The sequence below is a fragment of the Rhinatrema bivittatum genome, chromosome 3 (assembly GCF_901001135.1).
Source record: "Rhinatrema bivittatum chromosome 3, aRhiBiv1.1, whole genome shotgun sequence".
NCBI classification, from domain to species: domain Eukaryota; kingdom Metazoa; phylum Chordata; class Amphibia; order Gymnophiona; family Rhinatrematidae; genus Rhinatrema; species Rhinatrema bivittatum.
The window spans coordinates 67483620-67503226 of NC_042617.1; the positions used below are offsets into that span (position 1 = coordinate 67483620).

Below are 19607 nucleotides of genomic sequence, written 5' to 3' on the forward strand. Positions count from 1 at the left end.
CAAACATGTAAAACAAAATGCAAATACATATTCTATTTATCCAGATAGGTTTCAATTTATCTAAGTAGCGACAATTATCTGAACAAGTTCCTATTTATCCAAGTAGCAGGGAGATTTTCTAACATGCACATGGCAAGGAAATTACCAGTTTTACTAATTAGTCTACCAGTTCGCCCAGTCTATTTGCAGATCAGAGATCCTCCTGGCTTTTCAGCCTCAACTCCCCACAATTCACCCGGACCCCCCCCATCCACACAGTATTTCACTTTTAAGACGTTTACGATCACTTACTCCAGAAATAGAGCAAGTTGCCAAATCTGCATGCGTAAATTGCTTATAAAATAGCAACTTACATGCGTAAATATTGACCCCCACCTCAGAATGTCCCTGGCCTGTCCCTTTTTTATATATATGCACAAATTTACTTGCAGACCCTTCTTATAGGTGTATTTTGAGGTTTATAAAATAGCATGTGTATATAATGATTTTTACATGTACAAATTTTGAAAATTCACCTTCTTAGAACATGGTCACTTGATTGTCAGTTTGAATTAGATGCTTTTCCCTTGGAGGTGCATGGAAGTAGAGAGCATGCATCTGATCGCTCTCAATGCTAGTAGGTTGATGTGAAAATGTCTATGGGAAACCAAGTCGCTTGGGTTCAAAAAAATCCAGTGTGGGCGCCCACACTGGATTCACTGCTAATATTACTTAATAAGAAAGTAAATAGAATGGAACTCCTTTTTGAAAAATGCAAGGGTTTAGCCATAAGCGCAATTCCTGTTTCACGTTCCTCAATACTTGAACTTTGGTTGTCAAGGTTTGAGTTAGCTGGTTCCACTGACAGCAGAAACCCTATTGCATGTGACCCATGTGACAAATGTGGAGGTGGGTTAATGGAATTATATGCATGGATGCCACCCTATGACCTAATACAACCAGGACTTCTCTGGCAGTCGCGTGTCATGAGTTCAATAGTTTGTAAACAAGTGATTTCAGAGTGCTTGCCTGTTCTGACAGAAGAAAAGCTCTCCCCTATAATGAACCCAGTCATGCGCAATAAATTGTATTTTATGGGGTGGCACTAAATTCAACTTCTCAAAATTCACCAGAAAACCTAACTTCTGTAGAAGCTGAATTGACTTTTGCAGGGAGATAATACACCCTCTGGGAGTTGGCCATGACTACCTAATCATCTAGTTATGGGAAGACTTGGATTCCCTAACATCATAAGTACCCTATTACTACAGCCAGGTACTTGATGAAGATCCTGGGAGCTGCTGATAGTTTGAAGGGAATCATTTGCATTGATAATGGGAAGAGTTCACTGTAAAGCGAGGATCATGCCAGTGGGTGGAATGAATGGATATGTGGGCATATGTATCTTTCAGATTGAGAGCGCACATCCATTCCCTCTTCTGGATATAGGGAAGAATTGTGTTGAGATTTCTAAGATCCAGAATGGGTATCAGTCCACCATAGTTTTGAGGGGACAGAAAGTATCAGGAGTAGAATCCCTGTCCATACTGGAAAGCAAGGGGACCTGCTCTACTGCCCTCTACCGAAGAAGCAATTCCAGTTCCAGATGGAGCTGCATCAAGTGAGATGAATCCAGATTGAAGGCTAAACAACTAGGAAGAAATGGTAACTGGGAGAAAGCAAACATTATCCTAACACCACGATTTTGAGAATCCAGTGAACTTTGGTTAACTTGTGCCACTTCTCCAGAAAAGTCTGGATTCTCTCCCTAGCTGGAGAGGGCAGCTGATGGACCTGTGAAGTTATCAAAAACTCACTCCAGGTTTGGACTGGGCTTGTTGCGTTGCTTTAGCTTGACGGCATTCATGTTGTCGAGAACAAGCTGGAAGTTGTTGATGTTGAGCAGGAAGAGGTGGGAGTCAACATCACTGAAATGGCCAGAAGGGGTGTCACTGGAAGTATGGTCTCTTAAAAGCATATGAGCGCCTCCGAGAAAATTGTTGTTTAGGTCCTGCTGAGAAGGATTGGACCACTAAATTTTGCTCTTATCTATGTGACCGTTTCTCTGAGCTTTTCTCCCAACAGGTGTTACCCTAGACAAGGAACATCCACAAAGTTGTCATAAAATTTTGTTGTATGGGCTGCTGGCCGTCAATGAGGCCATGCGCTATGCCCCAATAGAAGCTGTTGAGGTACATGAATTAGTATCAAATGATTCATAGACTGATTGAAGATGGCGGCATATGCATTCTTCAGTGTTTAGAAGCCATTGTGAATAATGATGTATGCCTTCAATAGGTTGAAGGAAGGATTCAGCTTTTGTATACAGTCGTGCAAGTATTATATCATATAAAATTGGTGAGAAAAAAATCCGTACAGTTAGCAAGGAGCTCAAAAACTTTTTCCCCAAAATTATCAAGCAACCCGAGATCCTTCCATGGTGATGTATTTGAATAAATGCTTGTTTTCTTTGCTCTTTTCAGGGAGGGTTCAATGACAACAGAATGATGAGATAATTGGACATCCAAATCTTGGGGATTTCTGTATTCCATATTTGAGGTCCAACTTTCTTGCCACTGGGAAAAAGAAGATTGGGTTTTCCCATGTTCTCACTTGTAGCTGTTGTAGGATACTGTGAACTAGGATAGCTGCTGATTCTGCTGGAGTGTCCAAAATTTGGAGGAGACCAAAGACCTCTGCATGAGGATTCTTTAATTATTTTTTTTATTTATGCATTTACAAAAAAAAAAAAAAAAAAATTCAAGAATCCACTTGAATAGCAATAGTAAATGTGACATACAATAATTAAAAAGAATATGAATTACAGATTAAAAAGAAAATATCAAGTCACATTAACATAGTCCTTAAAAAGGAGATCCAATAGACAACACCAGGAAAATAATAATAATAATAATAATAATAATAAAAACCACAAAAGAAAACACTAGCATAAAGAGGGAAGCTTATTACAACAAGAGGACTTATTACTGGACAATCTCGCTCCATCTATCCAAGAAAAGATGAACTTAGGTTAACCCCACATTTATTACTCAAGAAAGCAGTTAATTGAGATGGTTGGAAGAAAACATAAGAAACATCACGATACTATATCTAACATTTACAGGGAAATTTAAAAGGAAAAAAGCCCCAAGCTGAAGAACCTGGGGTTTCAATAACAGAAATTGTCTTCTCCTCTTCTGTGTCTGTCTAGCAAGATCTGGAAAAATCTGTACTTTTAAATTTACGATGGCAAAAATACATCTTAAGAATCCAATCTCTATCAGATTCTAATAAAAAGGAAATAAAGTAGCCAGAGTAACTATATTTTCTTCAGATGTTTCCAAAATTGCAATAAGATTCAAACTGCTAGGCTTTATAGGTGAAAGTGTCTGCATGTTGTTTGAATCTAAAGAGCACATTTATGGTAAGTATTTTTCCTAACTTATCCAAAAGTTATGAGTAAGAAAGGTCTTCCGTCGGGAAGGTGGTTCTGGAAGCTCCAATAGTGGGTCAGATGAGATTTCCATTGATCCTATTTCAGAATCTAAAGGTAGTGGACCACTAATCTAGCACCTCAATGATGAACATGGTGACTTGGGGTAGGGGGGATTCCTTGGAGGGGAATAAACCTGTGCATATACTCTGCACGGCTAGATTCTGCTGCAAGTGAATGAAGTGAAGAATATTCTAGCAGGGATTCTGATGGTGTAATTACTCAAACTGGGGGATACAGGGACTTCCTCTTGTGAGAGTATGCTAGCAATACTGGAGAAGAGAGGCTGGAAAGCACCTTCTTTTTCTTTAGCCAAAGAAATCTTTCACCATCTCCATTATTTGGTCGAGTGGCTGACTTGTCCTCTGACCTGGAGTGGGCGGGAGAATATCTTCTTTTGAAACTAGAATAGGCTCTTGCTCTTGAATTGGAAGCCTTTTAGAAGTAAGATGCACCAGAGAACACATGGGATCTGGCATCTCCAAGTATAAGCCTTCTGCTAACTATCTACTAGTGTAAAGGCTCTGGTGATTTGGAGAGTGTAGAGGTTTCACTCCTCCTTCACTCCTGATCTTGGATGCCCTGCATATAGCTGTGCTGGGAATTCGATGAGATTCTCCATAGTTCGGAGATCAAGGGACTGAGTGCACCACAGATTCATATGCTGTTGACATCAAGGCTTTAATTTTTAATTGCACTGTCTTATGTTTCGACAGTGCCGGATGTTTCGATGATTGCTTCAATGGCACCAACTTACCATGCTTCCAATGTATTGGTGCATATTTCAATGGCTCTAATGGTGCATATGTCAACAGGGCACGAGTTCCGTGCATCAATGAGCTCTAGTGTGTTGTATACATGGGGGACATCCGTCCACAATTATAGTAGTTGGCCTGCTCATGGTCCGGTCCCACACAATGGTGGCAGAGTTTGTGTCCATCTGTAATACATATTATTTTGCCACAAATACAATTCTTGAACCTACTTACTATGGCCATTTTGCCAGAGATCTTGAGGAGGCAAGTACTTTAAAGTTTTTTTGTTTTTATGGTAGCACTGAAAAGTACTGTTGTGAGTGCTTTTCAGGCAGCAAGGCAACTTCGAAGAAAAACAATTGGAATTATTTGCAAAAAAACAAGAAAAATAGAGAGATAGAGATATGTCTGTGCTGTACTCGGATGAAAAAAGACTGAGGAGGCTCATGAGGTGATGCCCATGGGGGAATTCCTGCAGATGCTCAGTAGAGCCAAAAGCTCTACTAGCTAGAAGAGTTCATTCAGTGCCGCCAGATTATGTCACCCACGTCATGGCTAATTCAGCCCTGCTTATTGATGGAAAATTGATGAGCAACTATGTCTGTGCTGTGATTATACAAGAAACACCTGAATGCTATAAAACTAAATTTCATCACTAATACTGCATCTTTTATTGATTTCAAAAGAAATAATGGATTATAAACTAGTGTTCCATGTCAGTATTGCTTCCTGAGACATTAAGGACATCGAGCCTAAATTCTTTTGGTTACAATAGGTCCTTTCCCCACTGGCATGAACGAGTGTAAAACATAAATCATTAGATGGAATCATTTCCAATTTCCCAAGATTTTCACAATTAGGAAAATGTATATCTCTGTAATCATTTTATACCATTGCCGCTAGTTGAATGCCCTCTTCACCATTTTTTCCTGTGTCCTGCATTTTGTCTTAGTTTTTCTTGCCGGTCCTCCTATCCACCTATATGATCTTCCATCTGTACCTATTCCCCACTCCCTTCTCCCTCTTATATTTTCCCACCTACCCTTTCTATCGCTCATACTATCCCCCGTCCACCCTCCTCCTTCTCCAACTCTTGCAAATCCTCCTGTCCTTTTTTTTTTTTAAACTCTTCCTTCCTCCTGCTCAGGACAAAAGACACATTGGGATCCCAGAATATACATCAGGGCAGACAGATATTGTCATTAACAAATAATAATGGTAAACATATACGGAACATGATTACAATGAATGTGTCATCTTATCTACCACAGCACATCACTTTGCTAGCATCTGATACAATAAAGATATAATAATACATTGAAAATGATTTTCATTCTTACACAGTTTGGTGAGGGTGCAGAGGAACCAATGGTTTACATACTAAGGCTATGCGTCTGCTACAGTCTGAAGCAAAGTAAATTACATGTAATTTGCATGCTCTGAGTAAGCAATATGGCTTCAAAGATCGAGAGAAGGAAAACTTGGTGGTATCCCATCTCACCTTTTTGAAGGAGGTCAGTGTCTTCTCTCTCTATCAGTTTGCAGAGCACGTCATGGAGTCTGGGCATGCTATTGTACTTCTTGTAGCAGTCCACTGTAGCCTCCAAAGCAGCAGGCACATCGCCCCTTAAGAGTTTACAAAATAAAAACAAAATGTTTTCATTAACTTAAAATTTCAAGAAAGCATAACTGGAGTTGCACTTTTTCATTTCTTAAACTTTTCTTTATTTCACTGTATTAACGCAGCGGTTATTAGCAATTTACTTTCTAAGACATTCCATAAGTAGTTAAAACCATACAATTATTGTTTAAGTTGTATCATCAGTCTAAATCCATCATGGCACTGTTATGCCCAATCTTTATCAACATTCCAAGCAAACATCACATAAGTAAACCAAGAATACAACATGAATGGGGGAGAAGCCAAGATGGCAGCTAGATCACTAGTCTGTTTCTGCCCCCCTGTTGCTTCGTTGCATTATTTCTTCGATGTTTGTTCGATGTATCCCTTGTTCGATGTAATAATAATTTGTTTAACCTTGGTTCGATGTAAACCGATGTGATATGTCTATTCATGAATGTCGGTATAGAAAAGTGCTAAATAAATAAATATTTTGCTTTTGTATTGTTTAGAAGGCGACATTATGCCTACTAAACGGACAGGCAAGGTTAGGCTTTTACCCTCGGAGCCTATACCTCTCTTGGGGCAGCTGACCATCAAACAGTGCTTGCCGCCCATGCTGGATTACAGGGCTTTGTGTCCTGTTGCTACGGCGAACGTTGGAGAGCTTACCTTGAGCCCTCTACATGACCGCTTGCCGCCTGCAGTACAGGGCGCAACAGCAGACATATCGACGGTGAGGTCATTCAATCTGTTGAGAATGAGGGAGCTTCGGCGTTTGGCAGCCCTGTTCAAGTGCCTCAGCCTGCAGCTGGAGGCAGCCCTGGAGTGTTTGGACATGACAGTTTCTTCCATGTCTGAGGAGGGAGCCTGTCTTTTTCCCCCAGGTCTTCAGTCCAGCAGGTTCATCTTTTCTCCGGAGAAGCCGGCAGTCATCACATTAGACTCCCCTTGGGATCTCATGATTAATCTTGGAAATGCCTTTTCCTCTTGTGCTTTAAAGGTAACTGCTGTGTCTCAACAAGTTGATAATGTGGCTAAGAACAATCTTTTTCAATTTCAAGAGATGACGGGAAAGATCAAGGAGGTGGAAGGAGAATTCAATTCAATTAAAGGAGTGCAAGCTTCTATCATTCGGGACTGTAATGTTTTGAATAGAAGAACTGAATACATAAAAAAATAAACGGAGACATTTGAATTTACGTTTCCAAGGGTAGTGGGTGAAATTCCTCGGGTTACTCTAAAAAGATATATTTCAGACATTTTAGCTTTTTCCTCTGATTTTACCCCCGCCTTTGATAAAGTTTTTTGGGTTTTTTTTTTTTTTTTGCTATCTTGAACAGTTAATCAAAATCAAACCTTGGATGTTAATATGACCACTTTCCTTGAATCATCTAATTATGAAATTTCTGAAAGAACCACTTTATTGGTTTCTTATTTTACAGAATATGATTGAGTTTAGTTATGAAAAGTTATTTTAAAATTTCTAATGCTTTGTTCATGGGTCAAAAAGTGAGGATATTTCCGGATCTTTCTAAAATGACTCAGGAAAGAAGAAAGGGATTCTTGGCCTTGTGCCAGGAAATACAGGAGATAGGTGCGACCTTTTTTCTGAGGTATCCTTGCACATGTATTGTCAGGTATAATAATGATTGTTTTGTATTCTTTGTACCAGAACATCTAAAAGCCTTTGTTAATTCCAAGAAAATGTTGATCCCATTGGAGTTTCTAATTTGCCATCTAATTAATAGTGAACACAGCTTTTTCAGGCTAAGTCATTTCCTTGACTTGTTTCTGCTATTTTTTTTCTCCAAAATTTTCTTTTCTCCTCCCCCCTAACTTACTTATTTGGGGACCAATGCTGATGCAATATATATTGCCTTATGTTGTTTCTTATGAATACTGTTTTTCAACATCATGTTTCTTTTACAAAGTAGATGTTTTGTTAGAAAGTAAAATTCAATAAATAGTAATAAAAATTAAAAAAAAAATACAGCATGAACCACTGAAGAGTGAACTTTAGGGAAGATGATTTGTAAATGGACTAATAGGAAAAGTAGCTTTTTTAAAATTACAGTACAATATACTACAATTAAAATTTTGCCAAATGAAACCACTTGTAATCCCTATTTTGATAACCAATGCTATATATATATATGCTATGCTACCACTTACTATTTACCAATGATGTTCCCTCTAATGTTTTGTGGGATGTGTGTGCAGCATAAAACAGTTCTTGTATACAAATCTGTGCACAGTGTTCTTTGAAGCACTATCCTATTTTCTTTTCTCTTGACATGCCATGTGTCATGACCTGAGTGCACACACACATGCGTCCTGCTTCCTGGGAATATTGCTCTCTACAGATACACCAGGTTTCCATTACCTGTGCAGACTTCTGTGAGCAAGCTGAACTCCCCCGCTACTGCACTGCTAGAAGCTGCATGCAATACTTCTAACACAGACAGCACAAAGAACTTTATGACACAAAAAGACTCATATTTTCAGTAACAAAATACACAACAGCATATTTCCCACTTGGTCAACCCTGTTGCATTCTAACCCAAAAGCAGAGTGGCTCACAAAGAATATTAATTCTTACTGTTGAGGGTCAAAAACAGAAAAAAAAAGGACCACTCCCAATATTCGTTCGTACTACAGGCTAAAAGAGGATGAGATGCTCTAACTGATTGATGTCTTCCTTCAGCCCACCTATGTAACCACAGAAAGAGACTGATTCCAATATACATGGCCAGCAGAAAAAGTTTTCCTGAGCTGGGAAAACTGAACTGGCTTGTCTTCACTTTTTCTGGTGGAAAAATGCTGAAGACATGTGCCAGGTGCAATGGTTTGAATCTGGCCCTGGCTGAGCAAACTTGATGGTCTCAAGAATATACGTATAATACAGCACAAATCAGTAAAAAGCTTAAGATTCTCCCAGTCTGTGGACACCCCTGGGTAGCCAAAGGCTATAGCCACCTGCAGTTGATCCTCAGAAATCTATAGGATTTTTTTTTGGTAGGGGGGATTAGTGGGTGAAAGGGGGTAGAGACTAAGGAATAATCTGAGGAAATATTTCTTTACAGCGAGAGTGGTGGATGCAGTAGAGGTAGTAGAGATAAAAACAGAATCTGAATTCGAGAAAGCATGGGATAAATACTGGGGATCTCTAAAGGAGTGATGGGAATTATAAATCTAAATTAATTGGGCAGATGGGCAGACTAGATGGGCCATATGGTCTTTTTCTGCCATCTTGTTTCTATGTGGACTGAACTGTAGTACCTAGAGTGGTTCAATACAAGGAAGCCCATCCTCCCAAGATGTGCCCCACTATGACTTGCCATTATGAAATACATTCCTAGGCAAACAGAGTAATTTTCTTTTTTCTGGGTTGTTTTTTTTTTTTAATGGTTAACTGTGTTTGTGGACCATGAGAAAAAAAAAGGCACTTTAAAGCAGACAAAAGGTCATCTAGTGAACTAGAGGCTATGCTATATAAAGAGAAGCTTCCACAACTTTTCAGCAGCTTCACAGGCCTGAAGTTAGTGGGGATATCTCAGATCCCTAGTCAGTTCTGGGTGAAAGTTTCCCTCACCCTCCCTCGGGAGCTAGAGTCAAATGTCAATTGTGTGGGCCCAGAATACACATGAAGAATGCCAAAAAAAACCAAACCAAAACCCTTAAGAACAAAAACTGATTTTAAAATGCCCGACAAACTTCCTGATTACTATTTTTTTTTCTCCTTTATAGCCACTAGTAGCGACAGCATTCGTAGAAGGAAATTTCCTTGTCACATTCAGCCAGCCTACAAATTAAAAAGCTTTTCATTCTCTACTGTCAAACTCCTCACATTTTTGTCCATTACATAAAAGGGAGGGGGAAAAAATTACGTTGCCATGGGATTGAATTACTATTTTATCCTGATTAAGATTTGCGGTTGTACTAAAAAGTAAAATATACATGCAGAAGAAACATTAATTTTATTGCAATAATACTGACAAAGAGTGAAAATGAGCCTAACGTGACGGATCCCTACCTTATCCCCTTACTAAGCCCTGTTTACAGTGCATCTTCTGGCACCCCACGGAGTCATTTGAATTTTTGTCATTTGGGGTGAAGACTAAATTACAGGTTAATTTCAAAACTGCAAGGAGATGTTGCAGCTAAATAAAAGCAACAGACGAGACAGGCTAGATTACTGTCATACTAGAGAATTGCTACGGTAGCAACCGTGGATGGATGTAAAGCTCCACACATAACCAGTATTTTCTTCTGCTTTAGATGCAAGTTCAGTTAACATCTTTAAAAAAAAAAAAAATTGTTTCACCAAAGACTACCCCTAGTAATTTTTTTTTTTCCTACGGAAGAGCGAAATTACAGCATACAAATTATGGGTTTTTTCCAGTGACAAAAATTTCATCGTTTCAGAGGGATCTTGCAAAATGCAACTGAACTGGCTCAGATCTATTCCCACAACACTGAAGTGACTGTTTTAGGTCAGAACTATCAATAAATTAATACGTAATTGGTGTGTCAATCAGAAAGACACGTTAATAGCCTCTGCTCTCTAAATGTGTGCTATTGGAGATACCACATGTAGTGAAAGATGGGGGGTGGGGAGGGAGATGGTTAGAAATCAGGGAAAGGCAAAAGGGTAATATGTAGAATGGAAGAATTATACTACTCCTGTTAACAGCACGTGTAACGGTTTACCATGCTCGATCCTCCTTGCTTCCCCACTCATCTCCACCAAGGAGCAGATGGAAATAAATCTGGGGTCTCTAATGAAATAGAGCAATTAGACACCTTACAGGGCTTGCTCTGCCTTCTTATCACTGGCACATAAAAAAACCGAATTGTTTGGGGGAAAAAAAAAAAAGCTCGTCCTCTCACACATGTACATCAACTACATTTTTCAAACTGTGCTTAAAATAATAAATAAACAAAAGAGAGAGCCTTTGTGGCTGGCCTTGCGGCTTGGCTGTGGTGCTGGATGTTCCCCATGCAGATCAGGCATAGGTTTGGTGATCATGTTTATAGGCAACAGCAGGCTTGGACTGTTGCCTGAAATGTTCCCTCTAATTTTTTTTTGGTGAGCTGGGCACGCAAAAAAAAAAACTGTGTGCAAATTGTTAGAAGCGGTGTACAAACTGAATCACCATTCTATTTCCCTGTTCTTGTGTGTGTTATGTTTTCTTGTATGCGTTTGTTTCATGACTCGTGTGTGTTCAAACATGCACAGCTTACAAGGGAAGACTGGTTGCCTATGTACTGAAGAGATGGTTTCTGCAAGCAGAAGAGGACATTGAGCAAGTGCAACCAGAGGGGAATTCTCTTCCAGTGCACAGCCAGCTTGGGATCTTAGCTCACCTGGCATGTTGGATGTCCAACCATTCTTTTGTTTTTGAGAGCTTCTACTGGTGCTGCTAATCCGTAAGGGGACAACAGTCACCAGAAACCCATAACTCCTGTTAGCAGCTTCGTATTGGGGGGGGGGGGGGGGGGGGGGGGAGGGTAGATGCGGTTAAATACTGAATTTAAATGTGATCTATTTCATGCACATTTTACACCACCTTTTCATCTGATAGCTTTTCAGCACCCCGCAAAATCTCATCCTCACTGTCCCCTTTTGCCCACCCCCCCTACTCCAAGTTCCCAATTATGTAAACACTTGTTTATGTGCTTATTTGACAAACACACACACTATGAGGGGGACTTTCAAACAGGCTGCACAGGGCTAAATTCTGCCGGTTCTTTAGAATTAATTTTCAAAGAGGACAGACGCCCACAAGTCCGCTTTGAAAGTCTGCACGTCCCCAGCACTTGTGCTGACAGGCATGCATGATGCTGCACCTGCTCCAGAGCCTGCGTAACTTTCTACGGGTAGATTCATACACATACTATTGAAATAAGTATGCACGCAAATCCTTTCCTTAACCCTGCTGCTTCCCACCTCACCCACCTGAACCGAGTTGCGCACTTGCTTTTACATGCACCGGTGCCCGGCTGATTTTCAGAAGGCGATCTGCACGTGTAAACCAGGTTTCAAGTGCATAAATCCCCCTTTGAAAATCCACCTCTATTTTCAAACATACTAAAGAGCTTGTGCCACAAATCTGCACGGAAGTTACACCAACTTTTCATGTAGATTTGTGCGCGCAAGTCCGCTCTGCAAATTATCCTGCCAAATTAACCCAGAGAGAAAAGTTACATCGATTTGATGCGCACACATTTTTTTTTTTTTATTTCATTACGTATGATCAAATATTACAATGCAGTCCAAATCCCGCCCCCAACTCCACCCCCTTTCAATCCAGGTAAACTTCTGTGCAAACATGATATGCGTGCGCAAGTTTACCTGCATGACGGGCAGGCAATTTTGTAAAATAAAATCGCTCCTGCAGAAAAATCACCATTCTGCCCACAGAAGTCCTTTGAAAATGATCTCCTTTTAGTGTTTATCCCTTTGCAGAATCTTTTTCTGTTCAGCAAACTAAAAATAGTATAGTTTCAGCAGCCTAAAAGCAGATAATGCCCATCCTCCTGTCCCCAAACCAGGGGACGCAGCAGTCATCACGGTCTTTGCCCCTGCTCACACCGTTCTAGCTCTTAGTCTCAGGCAAGCCATGTTTGTCTCAGGTACTCACAGCTCCAACACGAGTATCCATCATGGGCTATGTTTTGCCATTTTTTTTTCTCTTTCTAAATTACACAAATTACTCCTCTAGTTTCAAGGGTGCGGTGCTAAATCTAACCTTTTTTTTTTTTTTACACCTGTGATAAACAAATTTTGCAAACCAGAGAGTCTGCTTAATAAAAATAAGACTCCAAATATTGATTTTAATTGGAATGAAGTGCTGCAACATTATGCATAAAGCTTTAGTGAAGTGGCAATTCACCAAAGGGGTTTATTGACTGAAAAGCTCTCAAACCTAAAATCACAAGAGAGAGAGAGAGAGGACTAAGCATCACCAGAATCCTGGAATTGTCCTGGCTACTGTTTTTCTATACTTTGTAATTTTATTTTACTATTTGTGCTACACATTTTCCTCTTTAATGTAATACGTTAGCAAGGCACGAACGAACTGCCGTGCCAAATTTCCTGAATCGGAGAGACCGAGAAGAAAAATATAAAATGAAAAAAAAAAATCCCCCAAACACCAAAACAATGTAGCCCCCCCCCCCTTTGAAATGAATCCCTCTGCAAACATGAAGTACATTAAGTGCAGGGGAAATTCAATTTGGGAACAGTTATAGCTTCACAAAAATTATTCTGTTATGAAAACGGGGGGCTACTGAAAGCTAAATGTGTTCGCCCCCCCCCCCCCCCCATTCCGTTCATCAGCTATAACGAGGAATCTTCAAGGAGACTGGTGTTGCAATTACAACTAATCCTCCCCAAAAAATTAACTGTGTTGAAGGCTTTGTAATTTCCCTAGGTACAATTTAGCTGTCACTTACTTTAAAATTTACTCAAACATGCGTTCGGAACAGCACTAACTTCACATGTCAAGTGCTTTCCAGCCAATTAAGTCTAAACTGGAAGTCGGTGTTAAACAACTGAATGATTAGACAAGATAGCTCATTTCCCTGCTCTTTTGTTCAGAACAAAATGCCACATTTACATTATCAGGCTCAACAGGATTTTCTGACAGAGGGAGAAAAACCCCCAGTGAACACTGTCCGTCCTGTGCACATGAAGCCTGCCATTTACCAATCACCCTTCAAAAAGCAATCGCTATGAATGTAACTTAATTACGACCCAACGATCCTTGACAAAAAATCATCTTATCACTGTCCTGTTCCCCTCGGGCAAAATGAACCACTTTTGTCCTGTGCCACTGATGATGCTAAATTCCTAATTGCAATAATGGGAGTAAAAAAAGAGCGAAACCACAGTTTCTAAGCAGCGCTTATGGAATTTCAAACCTTGCAGGAAAGCATACAGGACTTAATGCTCTGATCTCTTTTAAGCAAAGATGCTGGCAAGAAGAAAAAACTCTCCAGTGTTCGAGATAAACAGTAATTATAACCTTTACAAAAAAAAAAAAAAATTACCTACTACCACCAACGAAGGGAGGGAGAATTCCAAGCAATAAATATTTTACCCAATGTGGTTCACAGCTCATAGCAGGTACAGCAGTACAAACTGCCATGCACCAAAAATGTATACAGGGGAAGCTCTGGGAATGGGGAAAGAAAAGGCTTAAATAGCTTCCAAAGAATAATCTCCAAATCTGTGAAGCCGGGAGGTAAAAGGCAGACCCGGAGCGCACCGTGAGATGAGCTGCAGGGCTCGCTAACAAGAGCCGCCTGCTCGCCGAGTCCTGCTCTCATCCACTTCGGCTTGATTTCAATAATGCCTGATGTAGGCTTCACACTTCAGATATAACAATTACTGACATATATTAAAAAAAAAAACAAACAAACATTAACCAGAAAACTTCAGTTTGATACAAATCTGACTTCTCGGGCTACATTTTTCAAGCATAAACAGAAGAGTTCTGGAAATGGGCAGCATTCAATGCTTTGTGTGATGAAAGAAACTCTGTGTGACAGAGTCTGAATAAAACCCATCTTAAAGAGGCTTGAATAAGCAAAGGTGGGAGAGATTTATTTTTTCTCCCTTAACGAAAAACTGTTAGAAACCTCAAAAAGTGAAAATCCTATCTGAATGTTACATTTCCGGATCTGTCTCTCTGCTGACTTGTTAATGCACCTGACAGCAGTTAGCGAGCTCTGCTTTATTTAACCACAGACTGTCTTTTCCCTTCTTTCTTCCACATAAACAGAAATTATAAAAGTATAGCAGAAAGGCAGGTTAGCTTCCCCTGTGCAGTTCGGCTAATCTACTGCTGTTTTTGGATGCAGTTCCCCGAGTAGGAACAGCAAACACACCCACAACAAAAAAATGGAAACAGCATACACACACAAATAAAATACACCACCCTCCATGCAATCCTTGTGTGCTCTGGCATCATGCAGGTAATTTACAGATGAATTTGCAGGTTATCACCAAAAAAACCAACTGAATAAACCACTCCATGTGTAAATGAAGACATTTCTATAACTTTTTTGGATAGAAGACACTGCTGCCTCCAAGGACAGTATATAAGCAATATACATCTCAGGGCAAATTAATTAAAAGTTTTGTTTATTCCAGAAATCCTGGGGCATTATTCTGGGTGCTGACTGATTGGGGCTGGAGGGTCACCAGGGAGGGAATAGATGTTCTCTTGGCAAGTGTGCTCCTAAATTTTGGAAGTGTCAATAGCCCTACTTATGAAAAGACAGCAGTTTATCACTAATGCATGTCCTCTTGAGACAACACAACAAATAAGACTGATATAGTAAAATACTTCACCTTGGTCACATACACAGAACCGACCTAACATACTTCCAGGATCTGCAGTAATGCACATAAACTAATCCGCACACAGTTACACCTGTACTATGGAATGCACTCAAACAGTAACAACCCTACCTATGAAAAGGCATCACTACAAATATTAAATCAGGCCCTAAACACCAATATACCTCCTATCAGGAAAACAGAATTAGCCAAGCAGCTATAGATCCCAACACAGAAATAATAGTATAACCATACTAATAAGCAGAATAAATGTTTCACAACAACTATGAACAGAATAATATCCATTAAAAACTCAAATTATTTAAAATTCTCCAAACACCAATAAAATATTTCAAAACAGCAGACACATCACATAATATTCAGTAATTAAAATGGCAGTCAATCAAGAAAAATAAACTTAAAAAGCCACCTTTACTAATCCCCTCCAGCAGCTCTCCTACTCCTCTTCCATGCAGGCCAGTAGCACACACCAGAAGCAGTAGTGGCTGAAGCTCTGTACTCATGGTCCTCTTCCTTAGGGCCCACAACCAGTCTCTGTCTCTCACACACACACATACCAGTCACACCCCCATGACCAGTTTCTGTCTTTCACACACCATCTCCCAACCAGTCTTTCTCTTACACACACACCAGTCACCTTCCTGATCAGTCTCTCTCTCTCACACACACACACACGCTTCCCACTTCCATGTTCTATCTTACATACACAGGCTTCTCCCTCCCATGCTGTGTCTCACACACACCCAGGTTTCTTACTCCTATGCTAGCTCTCTCCACATGCACAGGCTTCTCATTCCCATAATCACTTTCTCTCTCTCACACTCACACATACACACACACTCCAGTCATCTCCCTGACCAGTCACTTCCATTGTCTCTCCTATATACACACACACACATCACCTCTCCGACCAGTTTCTCTCACTCACACATACATTCTCTCTCACAAACATTTTACATAGATGATCTCAATCAAATGCTCTCACTTACACCAGACTCTCAATCACACATACATTCTTTCACAGACAGGCTGGCTGGCTCTCTCATTTCTTGCCCCCCCCGAGCACAAATGGTAGCTGCAGCAGCCTCCTCCTCTAGCCACTGCAGGCCAAGAAAGAAGAATCCCATCGGCCATGGGAGGCTAATTCTGCTGTCTCCTTTGCCGATTTCTGGCTGCTTCTGATTTTGCTTCGGGCTCACGCTACTGCTCGGGGCTGCCGCCGCTACTTTTTCGTGCAGGATGGCTCTTTCTTCTTCCCGTGCACCCCACTGCACATCACTTACTGTTGTGGGGGCAGGTGCGGGAAGAAGAAAAGGCCCAGCGCAGTTGTCAGCCTCCACTAACACTGCTGCCGCTCCCATCCAGGCTCGAACGTGCTGATAGCCCGGGCGGCAAAGGCAGCAGTGGAAGATAGCCTGCCTCTTGCTCGGTGAAGGAAGAGGGGGGGGAAGAGCAGCGGGAGACTGGTAGTACACGACACATATCTCCTGGTACACGTGGAAGCGCAGGGCTCTGTCAAAGGGGTGGGCCAGAGGTGGGGCGGCGCTGACCGGGACAGCGGCCATTAGGTCCTGCCCTGGGGAAGCGCGTGCCAACGGCCAGCCAACATGCGGAACTTTCTCCTGCTCGGAGTGGATAAGTTCCAAAACAACAAAAAAAAAAAAAAAAGGTTAGTCGGGGGGGGGGGGGGGGGGGGGGGGGGGGGTGGTTTGGAGTGGACTGGGAAGGAACTTTAAAACTCGCATGTGTGTGTGGTTCTCGTATTTTATAAAATGCAAGCAGTGATGCAAGCGTGTTATAAAATCGTCACGTCCTTGTGTGCGCTCCGGGAACAGACTGCACATGGACGCAGAAACGCGTCTGAAAATCGACCCCTAAGTTGTGTAAATCATAGCCTCATGATGAGCAACATGGGGGGAAAAGGGAAGATGTATCTCAACAACTGTTTGAATAGAACGGACTACAACAGACCAATATGACTGGAGATTTGGGCAGTCCCGATGGTCTGCTCTGCTCAAAATTACATTGTGGCAGTAGCAATCTTTATTTAGTTTCCAAGGAGTCAAACTCTGCAACAAGGGGATCGATATTAAAACCTTGGGAGTTAGCCAGTTAAACTTTGTTGTTTTATAAGCCTTCCTATTTATTGCTGTATAATTTTATTACTCGGATTTAATCCTAAATTCCACTCATAGAAACAGTATCAGGCTTTCTACCAGAGAAAAGGTAATGTGTGACCCTCATAAACAAGCTCGGGACTGCACAAAACTGGTCTTATGACTTAGGTCCCTTTTTTTGTGCAGTAGTTTATAATCATTGGTCACAGTTACCCAGTCTCTTATTTTTTTTTAAAGAAATTTTCTCTTGCAATTAAAACAGAAATAATATGCCAAGGGTCACTATTCACTCTCATGAACGATTATGCATCAGAGCAGGCATTTTCACAAAGGACTGATCTTCTTGTGTTAATGATTCCCAACGCCAGCAGTTCCACAATAAAAGTCAGAAAAGAATACACTGGAGGACTGAAGGTGTTCATCAAAAAGTCACAAAGCTGCAGCATTTCGAATATCTGTATTCTTCTTCAGGAGTGATATGAGACCCTTGGCATATTATCATCTCTTTTATAATTGCAAGAGAAAATTTCTTTAAAAAAAATAGACTGGGAAACCTTGACTGATGATTATAAACTATTGCACAAAAAAAAAAAAAAAAAGAGACAAGTCATAAGACCATTGTCTTCACCACCTCATTCCTCACCTCCACATCCTTTCCATGAAGAAATATTTCCAGATGTTGCTCCCGAGTCTACCCCCTTGGAGCTTCATATTAAGTCCCCTAGTTCTACAGCTTTCTTTCCACTGGGAAGGGCTTGATTCCTGTGCATTATACATACCCTTCAGATATTTAAAAATCTGTATCATATCTTCCCTGACCCTCCTCTCCTCCAGGGTATCCTATTTAGGTCCTTTGGTTATCTTGTAAGTCTTTTGGTGCCGACCCCACACCATTTTGGTCACCTACCTCAGGACTGCTTCCATCCAATTTTCAAAGGAGTTGTGTGTGTAACTGGGCTTTTGGAAATTGCTGTTTTTACACAAGTAACTCCTTTGAAAATTCACTCTATGGTGCTGCATTGTCAAAAGGTTCTATGCATTCGACATACATAAATGGGTTGTTGAAAACTGCTAGGATATTGCTACTTTTATGCACGTAGCTCCTTTGAAAATTATTTCCTTTGCTATTTAAAAAAAACAAAACAAAACAAAAAAAAAAACAGTTCTAGAGATAGAAGCCTATGTATTCTGTGCTATTTTTGGTCTGCTAAAGCCACAATACATGTTAATAAAAACTAACACGGCTGTGCTAAAAACAAAAGACATTAATTTTAGAGTGGTCATGAATATAAACTATATAAATATGAGAGCACTGAGTTGATCAGCCATTACCCCATTATTTACTAACCCTCTGTAAATTTACTGCCAGTGTAATGCACAAGTAAAATTAACAGAAGGTTCCTATGCATAGATAAAATAACACGCTGATACCATTAAAATGAATATCCTGCCTAGACTGGGCTATCTTTTTCAGGCACTACTGTGCCTGTTTCCGACCCATGAACTGAAACTGCTACAGAAGAAAATGTTCCTTTTTATATGGAGCTGGAGACCGCCTAGGGTTGCCAGGGCAGTGCTGTACAGGACTAGGAGAGATGGTGGGGTAGGATTGCCTTCCTTAGTACATTATTATGTCACGTCCCAACATAAGCATATGATTGACTGCCACGACCTAGGCTCCACAAAACAGTGGATGGAGATAGAGCAGGCCTTAGTGGGAGGCACTCCACTGTATAGACTGTTCTGGTTGTGGGGACTCGCAGCCCGAGATATTATGGTCTTCCCCCCACCCTTGCAAAGTACTTATACTATTTGGAAATGCTGGAGATCGAATTTGGTGGAGGGTAAGTAACATTCAGCCCTCTCCCCTATCCGGTATCTGAGAAACTTCTCAACTGGGCGGTCCAATCAGGTATTTCGCCGTGGGAAGTGAGAGGCCTCACTTGCCTGGGACAGGTATGGAATAATGGTATGTTATCATTTGAGCAATTGCAACGAATCTATGATCTCCCCAAGACAGAGTTTCTAGCCTATGCCCAGCTGACACATTTTATCGCCACGAGCGGGGTTACACTGGACCTGCAACAGGGATGATCTATTTTTGAGGGGTACTGTATCTTGGCGGGAAAATACAGAAAATTATTTCCAAGGTATATCAGTTAATGGTGGGACGGGATGGTCCATTAGCAACTCATCTAGCAGCTTGGGAGAAAGATTTGGGAGTCACTTGGGATCAGGGCAAACGGGAGGAATGTTTCTGCAATTTAGG

At 40.8% G+C, this 19607-nt stretch overlaps 1 protein-coding gene across 1 annotated transcript in view; it reads right to left on the reverse strand.

The window, feature by feature from the left end:
* Window positions 1–19607, reverse strand: part of LRPPRC (leucine rich pentatricopeptide repeat containing) — a 312777-nt gene that overhangs the window by 116944 nt on the left and 176226 nt on the right. The window contains 1 exon segment of the mRNA XM_029593332.1: window positions 5729–5853. Within this exon segment, the coding sequence (XP_029449192.1) occupies window positions 5729–5853 (125 nt within the window).